Source organism: Trichechus manatus, unplaced genomic scaffold, assembly GCF_000243295.1.
Source record: "Trichechus manatus latirostris isolate Lorelei unplaced genomic scaffold, TriManLat1.0 scaffold00005, whole genome shotgun sequence".
NCBI lineage: Eukaryota > Metazoa > Chordata > Mammalia > Sirenia > Trichechidae > Trichechus > Trichechus manatus.
In genome coordinates, this window is record NW_004443941.1 from 7,084,243 (window position 1) to 7,101,526 (window position 17,284).

At 47.6% G+C, this 17,284-nt stretch overlaps 2 protein-coding genes across 2 annotated transcripts in view; one reads left to right on the top strand and one right to left on the bottom strand.

Moving 5' to 3' along the window:
* LOC101340873 (reticulon-4) overlaps nt 1-10,900 on the top strand; it is a 64,995-nt gene extending 54,095 nt beyond the window's left edge. The window contains exons 5-9 of the mRNA XM_012556457.2: nt 284-422; nt 8,653-8,722; nt 9,209-9,255; nt 9,454-9,512; nt 9,901-10,900. Of these exons, the coding sequence (XP_012411911.1) occupies nt 284-422; nt 8,653-8,722; nt 9,209-9,255; nt 9,454-9,512; nt 9,901-9,943 (358 nt within the window). The 3' untranslated portion in view covers nt 9,944-10,900. The remainder of the gene's footprint in view (nt 1-283; nt 423-8,652; nt 8,723-9,208; nt 9,256-9,453; nt 9,513-9,900) is intronic.
* A 1,168-nt stretch (nt 10,901-12,068) lies between these two features.
* EML6 (EMAP like 6) overlaps nt 12,069-17,284 on the bottom strand; it is a 267,307-nt gene continuing 262,091 nt past the window's right edge. The window contains exons 38-41 of the mRNA XM_012556681.2: nt 15,907-16,010; nt 14,905-15,058; nt 14,471-14,571; nt 12,069-12,954 (exon numbers count right to left, since the gene is read on the bottom strand). Of these exons, the coding sequence (XP_012412135.1) occupies nt 12,930-12,954; nt 14,471-14,571; nt 14,905-15,058; nt 15,907-16,010 (384 nt within the window). The 3' untranslated portion in view covers nt 12,069-12,929. The remainder of the gene's footprint in view (nt 12,955-14,470; nt 14,572-14,904; nt 15,059-15,906; nt 16,011-17,284) is intronic.

Consider the following 17,284-nt stretch of genomic DNA (forward strand, 5'->3'; position numbering starts at 1 on the left):
TCTTCATGGTTATCTCCATTCTATAAATGAAGAGACTGAGGTCTAGAGGGAAGACTGACCTTCCCAAAGTTACACAGCCAAGTAAGTGGCAGAGTTTGAGATGCAAGCCAGATCAGGCTGGCTTCAAAACGTGTGCTTTTTCCGGGCTGGTTAGCTGACCATGTGTATGTACGAATTTCTATATTGTGCTTAAGTTGGAGACAGCAGGCATACATAATTACTGGTTGACGTTTAGGGGAAATCACCCCAGTCAGTGACAGTTATGATGTGTTTTGTTTCCTAGGGCATATTTGGAATCTGAAGTCGCTATATCTGAGGAGTTGGTTCAGAAATACAGTGATTCTGCCCTCGGCCACGTGAACTGCACGATAAAAGAACTCAGACGCCTCTTCTTGGTTGATGATTTAGTTGATTCTCTGAAGGTAAGTTTATTCTGTTTTGCATTTTTAACATATCCAGAATTTAAATTATATTTTTTATTTTCAAGTAAATGATAAAAACATAATGAAATCACATTACTGTAAACTTACGTTCCAAAATCTAGAATCTAACAATCAAATATTTAGGACAGAGGAAAGTGCTATTCCTTTATAAAGGAAAATAATAAATTATAAGTTCATACTTTGGGAAATCATAGAGGTTAAAAGTGAAGCGTATTTTGATGGTAAGAATAAAGATTACCTAATAGATTTAATACACACATGATTTAATCTGCTTGGCTTTGTTGTAGAGTCTAGTGCTTCATTTCTTAGTTTGCTGCATGATTTGCACACAAACATAAGCTGTTTCATACCTGGAACCCTTTCTTGGAGCGTTTATGTATTCTGAAACACCCCGACCAACCTTCAGTTGGTAATCGCTGGAAGTTTTTCTTCATTTTTGGCTTGCTCTACATAACAGCGTTACTGTCTCACTGCTCAGCAGCTCTCCCAAAGTTCAGACTGACTCAGCGAGCGCTGAGCCACCCGTGGGCGACTGGAGCTCCGAGCATCGGACCGTCGGTGCTTTTCCTGGACGTGGCCATGCCGTTTGTGTTCTCTGTGCTGTTGCCTGTCAGTTCCTGTCTGAGCCGGGTGGGAAGGTGCTGTGGTGGTGACTGTCAAGGTTTTTCTTTTCGGAGAGATCTGCACCACTTTGCAGTCTATCATGTAAGTCAGGGATATCACATAGCAGTAGGATTGGACTTCAGACTCAGTTTCTGAGCTGGTCAGAATAGGGTTAAATGCTTGAGATGCTTGTAGCAAACAGCCTTTATGAGCCAGTAGATGATACATTATTTTCAGCCATGTGCTTCTCTCATTTTATTTAGGACTTGGAACCTCAGTCACTTGCAAATCAGTGGTAGATCATTTAGTTCCTCCTTGTCATTTCCTATCTCTCGTGTAGAGTGGTCGCATGTGGTGACTTCGTCTGTAGTAGGGCTTTCAAATGATCTTATGTCAGTCTGTAGAGAAAATATTCCCCTTATGTTATTTGGCATGTTTTATTAAGTTTCAAAAGGGAGCAAATAAAAAATAGAGTAAGTGGAATTGGAGCCCTGGTGGTGCAGCAGTTAAGAGCTCAGCTGCTAACCAGAAGGCTGGCAGTTGGAATCCCCCAGCCGCTCCATGGAAACCCTGTGGGGCAGTTCTATTCTGCCCTGTAGGGTCTGTATGAGTCCGAATCAACTCAGTGGCAATGGGTTTGGTTTTGGTTTTCGGGTAAGTGGAGTTGAACCTGTCCATGTGGGTCCTGGAAGAAACCAGCTCCTATCATGGAAGCAGTATGTCTCCATGGAGCCTGACTGCAGGGATGGGACGGTGAAAGTCATTGAGGAGGAGGTTCTGGTGCTTGTAAGGTGGAGGGAGGGTGGGTGGGAACCGACCGAGAAGAAACCCTGACAGCAAAGGACCATGTTTGAATGGAGCTGACAGAGATGGGGAAGGGCAGACTTAAACACAAAGGCATCTTGAACCTTGATGGGGAGAGAATCACTGTTTTTACAGACTCAGTAAATATGGCAGCAGATGTAAACCAGAAGTCATCCTTCACATGTGTACGCTGTAGCTGCAAAGGCAGGTCTATGTCCATGATTTAACATGACTTTTGAGAGAAGAGGCATTCTTGAAGACTTCTGTTTAAAAACAAAGCAGTTTGATCTCGGAATGATTTGTTACATGCCAGTTTCCACCAGTTTCAGTTTAAAGTTGATGGTTATGATGGTTAGAAGATAGTTAATGTAGGTGTGGAAAGATTTGTCGAAGCCTGGAGGAGGGAGAAAATAAAGCATTAGAGGAGGCCTGATTGGATACTTAGAAGGCTCTTCGGTAGTCCAGGTGATCCCTCTGACCACGTTCTTGAAGGTCTTCCTGGCGCACCCAGTGGTTCTGCCACAGAGGGACTTGTTAGACCTTTTCCTGATGTCATTGTGAGCAGTACAGATTTCATCCGTATTTCCTCAGAGTACAAGTACTCCGCAGGTGCAGAGCAGTTGCTTAAAATGTCTCATTTAAAAAAAAAAAAGAAGCTGATAAAAACTGGATTCCATGACTCTTGGCTCTTTATGAAAATGACCCAGAGGACGGGCTCTCTGTTGGGAGGGGCATCTGCCTCCTGTACGGGGCAGCTCCCACCCCTGCGGTTTTTCTGTCTGGAGAGAAGATGTTTTAAAGGTTTTTTTTTTTCCCTGGGAGTGGGCTCTGTATTAGTTTTGTGCCTTTTAGCCACAGCAGCTGCTAGGAGAAGTCATATTCTTGCACTAAAGCAAGCAAAAAACGGATTCTTCAGCTCCAATTCTTTTTTTTTTTAATTTTTTTTTAATTTTTTTTTGCTTTTTAACATAAAGGGAAAATCTGTTTGCCCTGCTGGACTTTTTTTTTTTAATTCTTTATATTTAGATTTTAAGTGAAAATTTGCTAATAAATAGCCACAGTCTTTCTGGTTTCTACGTGAATTTGTGATCTTGTTAATTAATGCTTTTTTTTTTTTTAAATTATAGGAACCAGCTTTTAATTGAAATTACTTTGATTTTGTATTATTTCTAACTAGGAAAATGGAAACCCTCCTAATCTCAAGAAAATACAGTGGAAATTATTTGGGGCATTGTATTAGGCTTTGTGGCTTGTATAAATTAATAGCTTTCAAACAAAAATTTGAAAAAGTTTTCGTATAGCCCACTGTCTTCATAAATGGAAGATCTGTTTGGTACCTTCGAATTTATAAAATCTACAAATTCTAGGTTCTAGGTCATAATTAACCATTATTTCTACTTGAAGCCTTCTTCCTCCGAAATTGAAAAAGCATACGAACGTGTTCTTTTCCTTGCTTATTACCTTTTAGGGGGCAGTGTGAGGGAGGGAGCCTGTTCTTTCAGATGTGACCACAGAAGTAGCCAAATCCCGAGGCTTACCAGTCTCGGGGACCTGACGTGAGATGGCAGGGTCAGCGTGCCTGGTCCCTGCCTCCTCCTGGTGCTGGACGCGGGCAAATACAAACCAGATGTGTTCTGCAGATTTCTCCTTTTATGTTCCTCTGGGGTAGTTCCATTCGCTTTGCTCCTTTGCAGTTGACTACAAGCTTCTGAGACCTAGAACAGATTTTAAGTGTTCATAGATGGAGTGACGGCTCATTTCCGAAAGGGTCGATCCTAGTCAAATTGTATGGGTAGAATTGCGGATTTGTTTTAAAAGTTGTATTTCCTGAAGTGGGTTGTTGGCCGGAGCGCCAGGAATGGGGTAGGGGAGGAGGACTAATGAAGGGGAAGAGAAGGAGGAGTGCACGCTGGTAGAATCGAGAGAGCTGCGTGTGCATCCCTTTCCTGTGGGATCTAGTGTGTGTCAGTTATTAACGTCTCTGAGAAGCCCCACAGAGAGAGACTGGAGTAACTTTATTCAACCTTGTTTACATAACACTCATTCTTGCCCCAGGAAGCTAGTGTACTTTGAGAAACAATGTGAGACTTAAATGGTAAGATAGTTTTTTAAACAAATGTAAACCACCTAGTTAAGGTTTGGAGTCCCTGCTAACCAAGGTTGGAGGTTCAAGTCCACCCAGAGATGCCTCAGAAGAAAGACCTAGAGATCTACTTCTGAAAAATCAGCCATTGAAAACCCTCTGGAGCACAGTTCCACTCTGACACACATGGGGGTCACCGTGAGTCGGAATTGACTTGATGGCAACTAGTTTTTGGTTTTTTAGTTAGTGTTTAATTTGGTTTCTGTAATTGATCTTCTCAAGGGGTCTATGGTAATAAGCGTTCTTACTTTAAAACTCAATGTTCTCAATCTAGTCTGCCTGTTGAGAGTCGCCTGGGTAGCTGGTAAAATTTATTGATATCTGGTGGCAGGGGTGGGATGGGAGAAGGGGCGCTTGGGGTCTCATCTCCTGAAATTTTGGTTTAATTTTTCAGAGGTACTGCCTGGAGAATTGCTGTTTTGAAAGTTGTGGCATTAAGCTATAAACCCTAGATTGTAGTTGTGGGTTTTTTTCACCTCTGATTATAAAAGAAATGCACACGGCAGTCCCTACTAGGCTCAGCTTTGGGGCTTCCTGAGTAAGGCTCTGGGGTTTCTTAGAGCAGAGGCTTCCTGCCTTTTGAAATCCCAGATGCCAAAAAGAAGCCTCAGATTTTTACTTACGAAGGACTGAGATCAGGTGCTTTAGGCAGAAGTTCTTATTTTCTGTAATATGGCTTTGAAATGGTAAAGCCTATTCTGTATGATAGTTCTGTGACTTTCCGTGTAAAATTATCATGTTAAAATTGTTTGCAAGAAAATTTCTAGAACATTCCAGAATGCAAATGTCAGATCTGAAAGTGAGCAAAAAAGACATGAGCTCCAGAAATAGCTGACCCAGAATAACATCGAAATCTCATCCTCGGGCTCTTTTGCCATTATTAGTGTGCACATTTTGACAGTTTCCTTTCAGATTTCTGTGGCTCGCAGAAAAATTAGATGGGAGAGGGACTGGGGAAAATCTGGAAACAGTCACAGTGATGCTAACCAGGAGGATTCTGGAGGTACCCACGGAGGTCAGATAATCGTTCAAGAATGCAGAGGTCGTGAACTGGGCAGAGTTGTCTGCGTGAAGTCTGCAATTTTCTTAAGTGTCCCTCCCCCACACCATTTTCCTTAAAGGTGCCCCTCCCAGTGGAGACATCATCCAGTATGTCTCTGCAGAGCCCTTTAAATAAGGTCTGTGATACACAGTTAAGTTCAGTTCGCCCATTCCCCTGGAAGAAAGTACACAGGCCCCTGCCCTCTGTCCGATGGTGTTTAATTGGCCTTCATCACACTCTGGCCCTTTACCCCAGGCCTTGTCACTGCCCACGGAGGAGCGTTGGCCTCCATAGTACGCTGCTCTGGCTGTGACCCTACACGGTATTTGTGTGGAGGTTGTAGGTCCCAAATGAGAGCTGCTCATTTTAAAGTGGGGTTTCTTGGCCCTTTTCTGCCTGTGTGCACAAGCTGGGTGACGTGCGTGTTTGGGATGAATCCCGGTAATAATGGCTGCTCCCTGGGTGGCTTCCCAGGGGTAGCAGAGCCCACTCTGGAGTCGGCTAAAGCTGAGCTCACTAGTCAGTTGTGTGACCTCTGGTCTGGCAGCTTGCTTCGTCTTCCTGTGTCTCGGTTGCCTCTTCTATGAGGATAACAGCAGTACTGGACTTGGGAGGTTCCTAGGAGGGTGTCTGACCCAGTGCATACAGAGCACAGCCGTGGGCATGTATAAACGGTCGAAAAGGAAGCCGTTAGCTGCTGTTGTCTGTAACGGTGCCGGTGATCGTGCTGTGGCTAGAATGCTGGTTCTTAGGCCACCTCTGTGCCATCTCCTGCTGCTTTCCCTGGAAATCCGTATCCAGCGTTTCTGTTTTGGGCCGCCGGAGTTTTAAATTTTCTCCAAACTTAGCTGCAACATTTAAAATGCCTGTGATAGCACATAAAAACGTGAGTTCTGGTTTCCTTTTAAAACGGGAACATTTGGCAGCGTTTGGCCTGGAGGGGTTGCATGGCAGCCGTCTGCGGAGCTGGGTATGGCCCCCCAACCAGGGATAATGCGGGTGCCCCCCCAGCCTCCCTCATGCACTGTGTCACCTGCCTGGCCCCCACACACTGAGACTCACCTGTGGTCTGTTTGCCTCTGGATCACCTGGCTTTTAGACAGAAGGTCCTTGAAGAGGTGGTGACATAGGGCTCCTTCGACGGCCCGGGTGGGAGTCTGGACTTGTTTCCACGTGTGTTTGCAGCATCCTCGTCAGCAGCCGTGCGGTGACCGGATGGGGACCTTGGTTCAGCCTGTGCGCATCCGTGTCAGAATTCTGTGGTGTGAGGTGTCCGCCTTGCTAACTCGCCTTCTTTTAAAATGCAGGAGGTTGACTCTTTTCCCTTCCGACTCGTGGTTGGCGGTGTATGAAAATAGTTCTGTCACTTTACAGTAAATGCACTCAAGTGCAGAAGTTATATTTAGCTTCTGCAGTAGGAACGGAGAACCTGTGAGAGGGAAGAGGCGTGCTAGCTGGAGCCGGGCTGCAGACCGGCCACTGGAGGTTCCGAGGCAATTGCTGAGGACCGTGTGCACTTCACTGTCGGTGTTCACTTGGCAGGTGCAGCTGGGAAGACAGCCTGGCATTGACTTAGCTGAACGTTAGTTAAATTCAGCCGTAGGGGTAACACAAGCACTGCTATTTGTGGAACCGACAGTTGGTAGAGGAATCCCAGGCGTGTTTCTAGCCTGCAGTAAGGGTGCTTGTTAGGTGCCGTTGAGTTGGTTCCGACTCACAGCCACTCTCTGTACAACCGAACGAAACACTGCCCGGTCCTGCGCCATCCTCGCAGTCGTTGATGTGCTCGAGCCCATTGTTGCAGCCACTGTGTCAGTCCAGCTTGTTGAGGGTACTTCCTCTTTCTTCCTGATCCTCTGCTTTGCCAAGCATGATGTCCCTCCAGGGACTGGTCCCTCCTGATAACATGTCCAAAGTACGTGAGACTAAGTCTCGCCATCCTTGCTTCTAAGGAGCATTCTGGCTGTACTTCTTCCAAGCCAGTTTTGTTCGTAGGTACTTAAGTAGAGTTTAAATACCTTTGTTAATGCTCGGTACCCAGCTCGCAGTAGGCATTCAGGCAGATTTTGTTGAATGAGTGAATACATGTGAGAAAGACGTGCTTTAGATCAGGGGTCAGCAAGCTGCTGCCCACTTGGCTCACAGCCTGTTTTTGTACAGCCTTGGAGCTAAAAATGGTTTTTACGTTTTTAAAAAGTTGTAAAAAGAACAGCAAAGAATAATATGACACAGAGACACTGTGTGGCCCATAAAACTGTCCTTCGCAGAAAACGTCTGCTGATCCTTGCTTTAGATAACTGAGGTGCCCACTCCTCTCTCCGAGCCTCTTTCTGTTTATACCGTGTTATGTGCGCCTGAAGAATCGCCGTAGATGGGGGCCTCGTGGTGATGTTTGTTACCTACTGAACAGGGCAGAGTGGCCTGCAGACACAGGAAGGCGTTCAACAGGAAGCAGGGGAACTGTGATGATGATGTTAACAAAACCCAGACTGACTTTGCTCAGACGTCTTCAGGAACTGCTTAGAACATGATTCCTTGAGCCTTCGTACTGTGCGATGTCACAAAAGCTTAGAGCTGGAAGAAACTTAGAAATTCTCTTGTTGAACCATTTCTTCAGTAAACTAAAATGTAAAGAAGAAACAAGGACTTCTCCAAAGTGAAATCACGTCTTAGAAGCGAGCCTTTCCCAAACTGCCTGTTTGATCGTAAGAGACACCCCAGATTCTGAGGCCAGGAGTACTGAAGTCGGAGGGCTTAGTCCATGGCGGTCCCTGGCCCCTGGTGGGAACAGTGTGATAATATGACCAAGGCAGGTTATTAGCCTTTCTCTTCTTTAGTGTCTGCATCGTTATAGAAGTGATCATAGTACCCACCTCAGATGGTTGTTAAGATGGGCTTATATTTGTAAAACATTTAAACTAGTGCCTGGCACATAATAAGCACTGCATTAGCGTTTCGTTAAATGTAAAGAAGGCCGTGACTGAAAGAACAGTAACGGTTAGTTTTATTACATGAGTATAGGTTTGAGGAGTCCTCGTCCCCAGGGTTGTTTGTGGCGGTTAACACACAGTTTCACCGGGCGGGCAGCACCTCTACTCGTTCCCATGCTAGAGGTGATGATGTTTTGGGACCTGAAACCTCGTGTCTCTGATAATAGGTACTCCCAGCTCCTTTGTTGCTTATCCAGGTGTCTGAGATTTTAGTGTCTGAATTCTTCAGCTCATATGTCTTCAAGTACTTCATTTTTAGTACTTTTAAATGAATGTTAATAGCTAATCCTCGTAATACCATTTCCGTCTGCCTGTTGAAAAGCTAAATGATATTAGAGTGGAGGGATGAGGTATGCCTTTGGCACTTTTCAGATCTCAGAGAAAACAGAATCAGCTACCTGTGTAGTTCAGAGAAGACAGAGCAAATCTGTCTATTTAATTTGGATTCTGAAATTTTGGATTGAGACTGGTAAAACTTAGAAGTGAAATATTCATAGTACTTCACCAAATCTCCATATGCCTCTAGTAGGGTGGCATACATACAGGATGCTTTTATTTGAAAACTTGGTGAAGAAGCTTTACTTGAATTATGTTTTTAATAGGCTAATGTTATTTATTTTCTTACAGTTTGCAGTGTTGATGTGGGTATTCACCTATGTTGGCGCCCTGTTCAATGGTCTGACACTACTGATTCTGGGTAAGTATGCAAAACCATTGGAATGAAGAATTGCACAATAGGTTGTGTGCAGATTGCTTAAGACATTTTAGTGGAGAATATTCCTACAAGGGAAAATAGAGGAAGTACGTTTGAGGTTGTGATCTCTTCAGATAAATTGCTGCCAGTATACTTGGTTTACTGAAATGCTACTTCAGTTCCTGAAGACTGCTCCAACGAACACTGGGGAACAGACAGAGTGGCCTTATTTGATGTTACAGGCGTAAATCTAACTATCCACGTATGCCTGTGTTTTATAAAGTCTGTGGGCTGGGATTCGAAGCCAGGAATGGCTCCCAACAGCAGATTCGTGCAGGAGATGCTTGTGTATGTATCCATTCATTCAGGAGCACTGCCTGCTTATCTTACGAGTGTTGCCACTCTTAAGTTTGATGGTTTGATGGTTGTTAGTGTTTGTTCCCTGAAACGTACCAGCCCTTTTTAATGGTGGTGTATTTCCCTTTTCAGCCCTGATTTCACTCTTCAGTGTTCCTGTTATTTATGAACGGCATCAGGTAAATTCCTTAACCGCAGATGGAAGAATGTAGAGCTGACTGTTATGTAGGATTTATACATGTATCCGCTGGTTTCCAGAACCTCATGGGAAATGTGATGGCTTTTTAAGCCTTCATTTGTTGGAACAAGACAGGGTGGTTCCTGCGATTCTCTGGCAGTGGTAGTTGCCTAATAACTCCTTTGTACCTCTCTTCCAGGCTCAGATAGATCATTACCTAGGACTTGTGAATAAGAGCGTTAAAGATGTTGTGGCTAAGTAAGTGTTTCAAATTTGCAAGTTTATAACTAAAGGCTGAGGCATGCTGGGCTTTGAGCACAGTGCAGGATTTCCGGATCACGGGCATCATGAGTAGCAAATCTTCATCAGACCCTGTGTGTGATGTCACGTTACCCAAAGGTTTTTTCCTGTCATTTGGACCATTAATTTCTAGGTTTTCTGTGAGTATTTAAGGCTTTGTTTAAATCTACTCTGGGAGGCCAGGGTGGCAAGATTACAGCCTGTGGTTTGGCAGCTCTGGGTTACCATTTATTGTGCAAGCTGGGTAGGTCTTGAAGGACAGCATCTTTCTTAAGAAGCAGAAAACAAAATACTTAAAATTTTAACTCTTTACATGACATTGTCTCCTTCCTTTTCTCATTTGTAGAATCCAAGCGAAAATCCCTGGATTGAAGCGCAAAGCTGAATGAAAAAGTCCACGATAGTTAACGATAGGAGTCCATCTGCAACTGGGGTATTCACTGATCACGTGGGGGAGGGCCGGGGAAGAACGGGACCTTGACGCTGTAGTGCGGGTTCACAGATCTTTATTTTTAGCAATGCAGTGTTTGAGGGATATTACCTGTCTTGACTGCCCTGTGTTCATCATCTTAAGTATTGTAAGCTGCTCTGTATGGATTTAAACCGTAATTATGTTTGTTTTTCCTGTGTGACGAGGCACTGGTGAAAGATCTGAGGAAGCTGTACGCTACACTTTGTCGCAGGTAGTCTTGCTGTATTTTGGGAAGTTGCCGAGAAAGTGGAGCTGAAAAAAAAATAACCCTTTTCACAGTTTGTGCACTGTGTATGCTCTGTGTAGACTGATGCAGATTTTCTGAATGAAATGTAGACGAGATCATACCACTAAGGCAGGCATGAGGAAAGCTTGCCTTTCTGGTATGTTCTAGGTGTATTGTGAATTATACTGTTATATTAATTGCCAATATAAGTAAATATAGATTATATATATATCTATACATAGTGTTTCACAAAGCTTAGACCTTTCCCTTCCAGCTGCCCCACAGTGCTTGATATTTCAGAGTTGTTGGTTATATGTGTTTAGTTCCAAAGCACATAAGCTAGAAGAAGCAGCTGCGTTTCTAGGAGCACTACCACCTGTTTTCCGTGTGAAGCTACGCCGTGCACGTAGACTCCTCAGCATAAACTTCATCGCACAAACTCACCGTAGTTAATTTTGTCACAGACTCTGAATCTATGGACTGAATTTAATGCTTCCAAAAACTTTGTTTGCAGATATCAAATGTTGTTATGTAAGAAATTATAAACTGAAGATTTATACAATTGTGGTTTAAGCTGTACCGAACTAAATCTGTGGAATGCATTGTGACTTGTAAAAGCGAAGTATCAATAAAGCTTATAGACTTGAAGTTCGCTGGTTTCGTGAAACGGTTGCAGATTAAAAGTAGCCACAAAGGGTAAACTTTGCTTCAGCCGCGGAGTGGTCGCTCGGGGTAGCGCGGCTGGCTCCCGCTTGCAGCGCAGCTGGTTTGGAAACGGAAGTCGACAGAGAGCAGGTTTACATAACCAGGTTTATTGGACACATACCAAAATGTGTTTAAATCACGTTTTTTTCTATACTTTGATAGTGGAAAATAAATTCATGCACCAATATTTTAACATATAGTAGGATATAGTGCAGGATTTATGAATAGACATAAAATCATACCATATACATGTTTACAAATAAGATTTAGGAAGCTTTCTTGACACATAGACACTGTTGCTCTTAAGTACAGTTGTACATATCACCATGGGTCGGTTTGTTCTTCCATGTGGTTATCTGAATGCAAGATCAGTCAGTATGAAAGGTCAGTAGTATAACATAGGCAGACATGTGACCACTCAGCATCACCATGGTTACAGGAGACAGGACACAGAACTAGGACTGCACAGGGACTCGGGTTATGGGCCCAGCAACCTACCTATCAGTGGATTAATGTAAGGCATTAATAGACTGGCATATAAAAATAGCTGTGAGCAACCTCGTCCATTTGGAATGCTGAAGCACTTCCGTGGTAACAGTTAATCTATTGTTTAACTGAAAAGGCTTCGTTTCACCTTTTTCCTAAACAGGTAACTGCAAATAGCCGATAGCTCCAGATCCAGACTGGAAGGACCAGTCGGTGTGTGTGTGCTCTGGGTCGCCAGCCCCTCACCCCCTTCTGCTGCGTTCAGCGCGTGCTGCTGGCTGCCTGTGGTCAGTGGTCAGTGGAGTGTGAAGTCTGGTTGATATCGCCCAAGCTGCATTCTATTACAGAACAAACTCCGAGGAACTAACTCGAGATGATTTTGTCTTATACTTTTGATCCAGGATTGCTTGGGCTTAGGAATTGTTTGCAGAGATTTTCTATCTGGACTTGACCTCACAGGTCACCTGAAGCAAGCACTGGAGTCGAGTCCGCACCCCTGAAGGTGGTGAGCCAAGGTGCATCCTCGGTCCCCTCACTTACCACCTTCGGAGCTTTAACGAGAGAAGGAAGCGCGTCCTCCTCCACGGGGGCTTTTTTTGTTTATGTTTTTGCCCCCATTTTGTAGCAGAGGTTTGCTTCGCTTGAATCCTATTTTGGATTTTGTGGATTTGGCCCTCAGTCTAAAGGAAACTCATTCTAGCCCCTCCCTCCTGAACTTGTTTGTCTGCGGCTCACCTTCCCATACCCCCGGTTCCCCAGCAGGTGACTGATGCCCTTCATTCTGGAAGCTTGACATGACGCAGGACTTGACAGACAGCACACGTGCTGAGGCCCGGGACCCCTCCTCAGCCGGGAGGTTAGCACCACGTGTAGAAAGCGGGTCCTCGGGGTGAGACAGCAGCCCACACGACAGGAAACTCTGAAAGGCACTTAATGGATATACAACTCTACAAATAAACATTAAAAAATTAAGTTTCTCAACTTGTTATACATGGCTCATTTGGTTTTTGAAAGCTAAATGTGGAGAACAGAGGCCATTGATACTTCTAGTACTTTCAGTGCATCTAACTTAAACTGCCTTGTTTGTCAGGAGATGAACATTGGTAAAGTAGATAGAAACATAATAGCAAGACACCTTTTGTAAAAGTTCTGATGCAAATTAAAAGCTACATACTGGTTTAGGGTAACTGAGGCGTTCAACTGTCAGTGGGCGACCTTATCAGATAGGATTTCTGTGTCAGTTCAGTTACTACGTGTCATGTGCAGTCTCTGGAGCCAGAGGCAAGCAGTGGTAACGTCTTAGAACTTGACCTTCCTTCCCGGCGCCACCACCTTGGAGAGTCCGGCCTGTGGAAGTGGCCGTCCTGCACGCTCCCGGCCTATGCGTCCGCAGCACGGCAGGCGGCCCGGCGGTCCCGGGGAGGGGCCTCGTCTGCCTCTGGAGTGGCTGGGCAGCGGCGGCAGTAACTTCAGAGATTCCTGGTGTTTACAGACATCGCCACACAAAGACACTAGAAAAGTAGACCAAACAGTCACTGCGTGGCTGGATACCACGCTTCTATCAAGTGGCAAAGACCAGTAAGCGTCAGGCCCATGGGCTGACCATCTGGATTTCAGACAGCCAGCCAGTGATCTTGCCACCAGTCAGGTCTGCTGCTACCCCTCTGGGTGTGTACGGGTGTCTGTGTGTCTGTCTGTCAGCAACCTGAGTGTGCTGCATGTGAGGATACCGGGCGGCCTGTCTTCACACTCGCTCTTGTTGCTGCTGAAAAGGTTTTATCGGCTCCACTTGAGTAGGAGAGCCCTTTTAGTGCTGGGCACAGCCAGGGATCAGAGCAAGCTCTCAGGCCTACAGCGGTCTGGGAGCTGCATGTGAATGTCAGCCCACGCCTTTTCTACTCCTCAGAAGCCACCTCGTGTCTCCCGCACTGGGGTGACCAGGCTGCGTGTGTCCCATCCCTAGCCAGTTCCCAGTTTGCCTGGTGCTGTCTTGAAGGGGTGCGCACCCTCCACAGGGAGCCGCTGCCTGCACTATCCCGAGAGCTCTGAGTGCCAGCAGTCGTTGGCACGGCGGGCTGGAGGCGGGCTCCCAGGCAGGCTAGCGGAGACCATCCTCGGAGCCGTTCTCCACACAGTGCGTCGGGGTGGGAAGTGGGCTGCAGCTGTCTACAGGCGCCTTTTCCACGCGCTGAGGCCACTAGCGAGTATCTAGGCTGTGTGGATTTGTTCCTCATCCCCTCAAATTTTTGCGTGGGTTGAATAGAAAACACTATTCACGCTACAGTAAAGCTCCTCAGTTCTGTCAGATGTGGAGACACTGACTGGTTAGAATGACCTAGTCCTGTTCCTCCACCCCAAGGGAGCCTGCGTGGGGATGCTGGAGAGACTGGTCACCTGGGGCAGGCTGGTAGGGGTCCCCCAGGAACGCCTCACAAGAACACTGCACCCATTTCACAGGGAACCACGGTTGAGGTCAAAGCAGCCCTAGCTCAGAGGTCCCGAGACCTGGTTGAGGTTCTTACTGGCACTGGGCCTGATCACGTTACCTCCCAGCTCAGCTCATCTGTCAAAGGCGGGTAACACCTGCCCTGCTTGTTTCTCATGGTGGCTGAAGCTCAATATCGTGGGTTAATCATACATCTTAAGGACTTGAATCAATTGGAAGTTCTTAAAAGGACACCATGGATCAAGGCCATTCGAACCTCCTGATCAGTCATTGTAGTGACGCCGAGGCTGTCTGTGCCAAGCGCTTCCACTGACATCCGCCATCTTGAGCGTCCCACCCACCTGCACACCCCCTCCCTCAGCAGTGCTCAGACCTGCTCATCACATGCCCTTGGCTTCCTGCCAACCCCAAGGCAGCTGTAGTTGGGACCGGGCCTGACAAGATCTGGGCTGGGAGTCTCCGGAGACAGAATACCTTCCACTGGGAAGTCTTGTCGCTGCACTTCTGTTTCCGTCAGCCCCGCCCCCCGGGGGACCCTGAGGTGGGAGGGACAGTCAGGGCCACGCATGTCAGGTAGGTACCTGGAGTCATCTCCCCCAGCGCTGACCACGTACTTGTCGTCGTGAGAGACGCGGATGTTCGTCACGTGAGCCGAGTGACCAAAGTAACGCTTATGCTTGGCCTGTGAGCAGAAGGAATGGAGGGAGCCGGCTGAGCCCGCGCGCCTCCCGACAACCACAGGCCGGGCCCCCTGCTCTCCCCTCCTCCCAGAACCTTCCTTCACTCATGGCATTCCCACGTGGTCTGCACACCCCGCCAGCCAGCCTCTCCTGTCGCATTCTTACCCCGCCCGTGGCCATTCTGTCGCCCTCCACCCTGCCTTCTCCCGGCTTCCACGACCTGCCCTCCAGGTGGACAGTTAGGCATCGCCACAGGGCCACCGGGTGTGGCGGCTCCTGCTGACCGCAGAACAGAGTCTGGAGGCCCTGCGGGGAGGCTTCCCACGAGGACTCACAAACTTTTCTGTGCAGGGAAAGTCAAAGAGCTTGACCAGCCCAAAGTCATCTCCTGTGACGACGTTCAGGCCAGCGTGGGTCACACATGCGCAGTTGACGTCAGCCTTGTCTGCGTTCCGGGGCCAGATCCCAATGACTTCGTCTCCCAGAATGCTGCTCCAACAGGAAGACGTGTTAGAAGGAGCATGTGGGGGGCCTTTCAGCAGCCCCTCCTCCTCCAGGAATAAGCAGGGAGAGGGCCATGTGACCCGTAATTCAGGATGGTCGTGGGGCTCTTCTGGCTTGAAAAGCATCTGTCCCTCCCCCTCTGTACACTTGGCCCAGCCCCCTGACATCCCAAAAAAGAAAAGTTACCTGCACCCTTGATTCCCTCCCTCTAACCCATAATACTGAGTATGTGTGTGGTGGGGAGGGGCTCCTTCCAGCTCAGGCTGGATGAAGCTGGTTGCCTTGGATTGTTTCCGATCCTGCTCAGGGCGGTTCTAGCTCCCCCCCCCACCCCCACCCCCCAGTCCCCTTCCCCTGCTGACTGGAGGCCTTCCCAGCATGTGGGCTTGGCCACGAGGTGGGAGATGATGGTTTCCCTCTGAACTTGGAGAACGGGGTTGGGGACTTGCCGGATAAACTACACACACAAAAGAGATGCTGCGTTTCAAAAGCTCAGCTCAGGTAAAAGCCAGTGACCCCAACTGGTACCAAGACACTCTCCACCACCACCCCACTCCCAAACAAAAAAAAACCCCGTTGCCATCAAGTCAGTTCTGACTCGAGTGACCCTACAGGACAGAGTAGAACTGCCCCCTAGGGTTTCCAGGGAGCTGCTGGTGGATTTGAACTGTCATCCTTCTGGTGAGCAGCCGAGCTCTTAACCACTGCCCCACCCCCAAGGCGGCTCTATTTCTGAGCTCCTGCAGATGTTCTCTGGCCATTCACAAATGGATGAGCCTGGGGCAAGACACTCCCTGTGACCTTTTCCCTGGAAAGTGTTCTCCTCCAGTCACCTTGTCCAGGAGGCCCAGGTGATCTTCTCAACGACCATGGCATCGGTTACCTGCTTCCCCAGGGGGACCTCGTGCACCTGGCGCTTGTAGGCTCCTGTCGACACCTGAAGGTGGAAGGCAGCCCCTGGTGGGTGTGCTTTTGCGCAAGAGCCTCAGCCTCTGCAACCCAGGGCCTTCCTCCAACCCCCAGCTCAGCTCCAGGGTGCAAAGTCTGTCCAGCCCATGGCAAGAGCTCTGAAACAAGGCTCCAGAGAAGCCTTCCTGAGGAACGGTTCGCGTGAGCAGGGTGTTTTTCCGTCCATTCTCTCACTGTTTGCCAGAGTAAGGCGGTGGTTCTCAGACTGTGGTCCTCCGACCAACAGCATCAGGTGTGCCTGGGGACTTGTTTGAAACGCACATGCTCAGGCCCCACTAACTCAGAGAACGACGGTGGGGCCCAGTGATGTGTTTCAACAAGCCCTGCAGATGATTCTGATGCACAGCTGTGGGTATCCATGTTCTCCAGGGAACCAAGGCCCTTTGGTACAGAGGCAAGTTTTCTCAAGGACAGCAGCCGATGTAGGTGATTCCTTAAGTGTCTAGGACCTGACCCTTGTCTCTCTGGGCATCTTCTAGGGGAACCCGACCACTTTTCCTGCTGTCAAGGACATTTGCCAGAAAATGGCCATTGCCTACCTCTGCAGCCACCTCTTTCCCTGAAGGTCCCTCCACCCAGCCACCCTACTGATGGATCTTTGCCACCTCAGGGCCTCTCGCGGATGGCCTGGGACGACGTTTCCACCCCTTTGTTGGCTGACTCCTACACAGCCTTCAGACCTCAGCTTAAACACCACTTGCTCAGAGAGGAGCGGCTCTCGGTTCAGCCTGCTGTTAGGTGTTGCAGCACCTGTGCTTTTCCTTCTCAGCCCTGAATCACGAGTTGTAATTATGTGTGTATTGTCCTTCTAGTGCTTGTCTTCTCCATCGCGGCGCAAGCTGCCGGACAGCAGGGACCAGGCCCATTTTGTCCATCCAAAGGCTTACCGTGGTGCCTGGTTCATAAATACTTGGAGTGAAAAAGTGAGTGAATGCATGAATGAATGAATGAATGCTGTCTTGTTCCCTTTCTCAATGGATGCCACTCCAGACCAGTGCACAAATGCACACTATTTATTCAGAGGCTGGAGAAATGTTTGTTCTGTTTTCTGCTCCAAGTCCTAAGGGTAGTCCTTGTCCATCCCCCCTAACCCGTGGTTTTCCCCCACGGCCCCCTGAAGAGCCCTCACTCAAGGCCTGTCATCTAGAGTCTAGCTGGAAGTGAATGAAATGAATAACAGGAGAAGCAAACAAGTGCAGCCCCCAGAGAGCTGGAGGTGAGGAAGCTTTGAAGGGGGGTTGG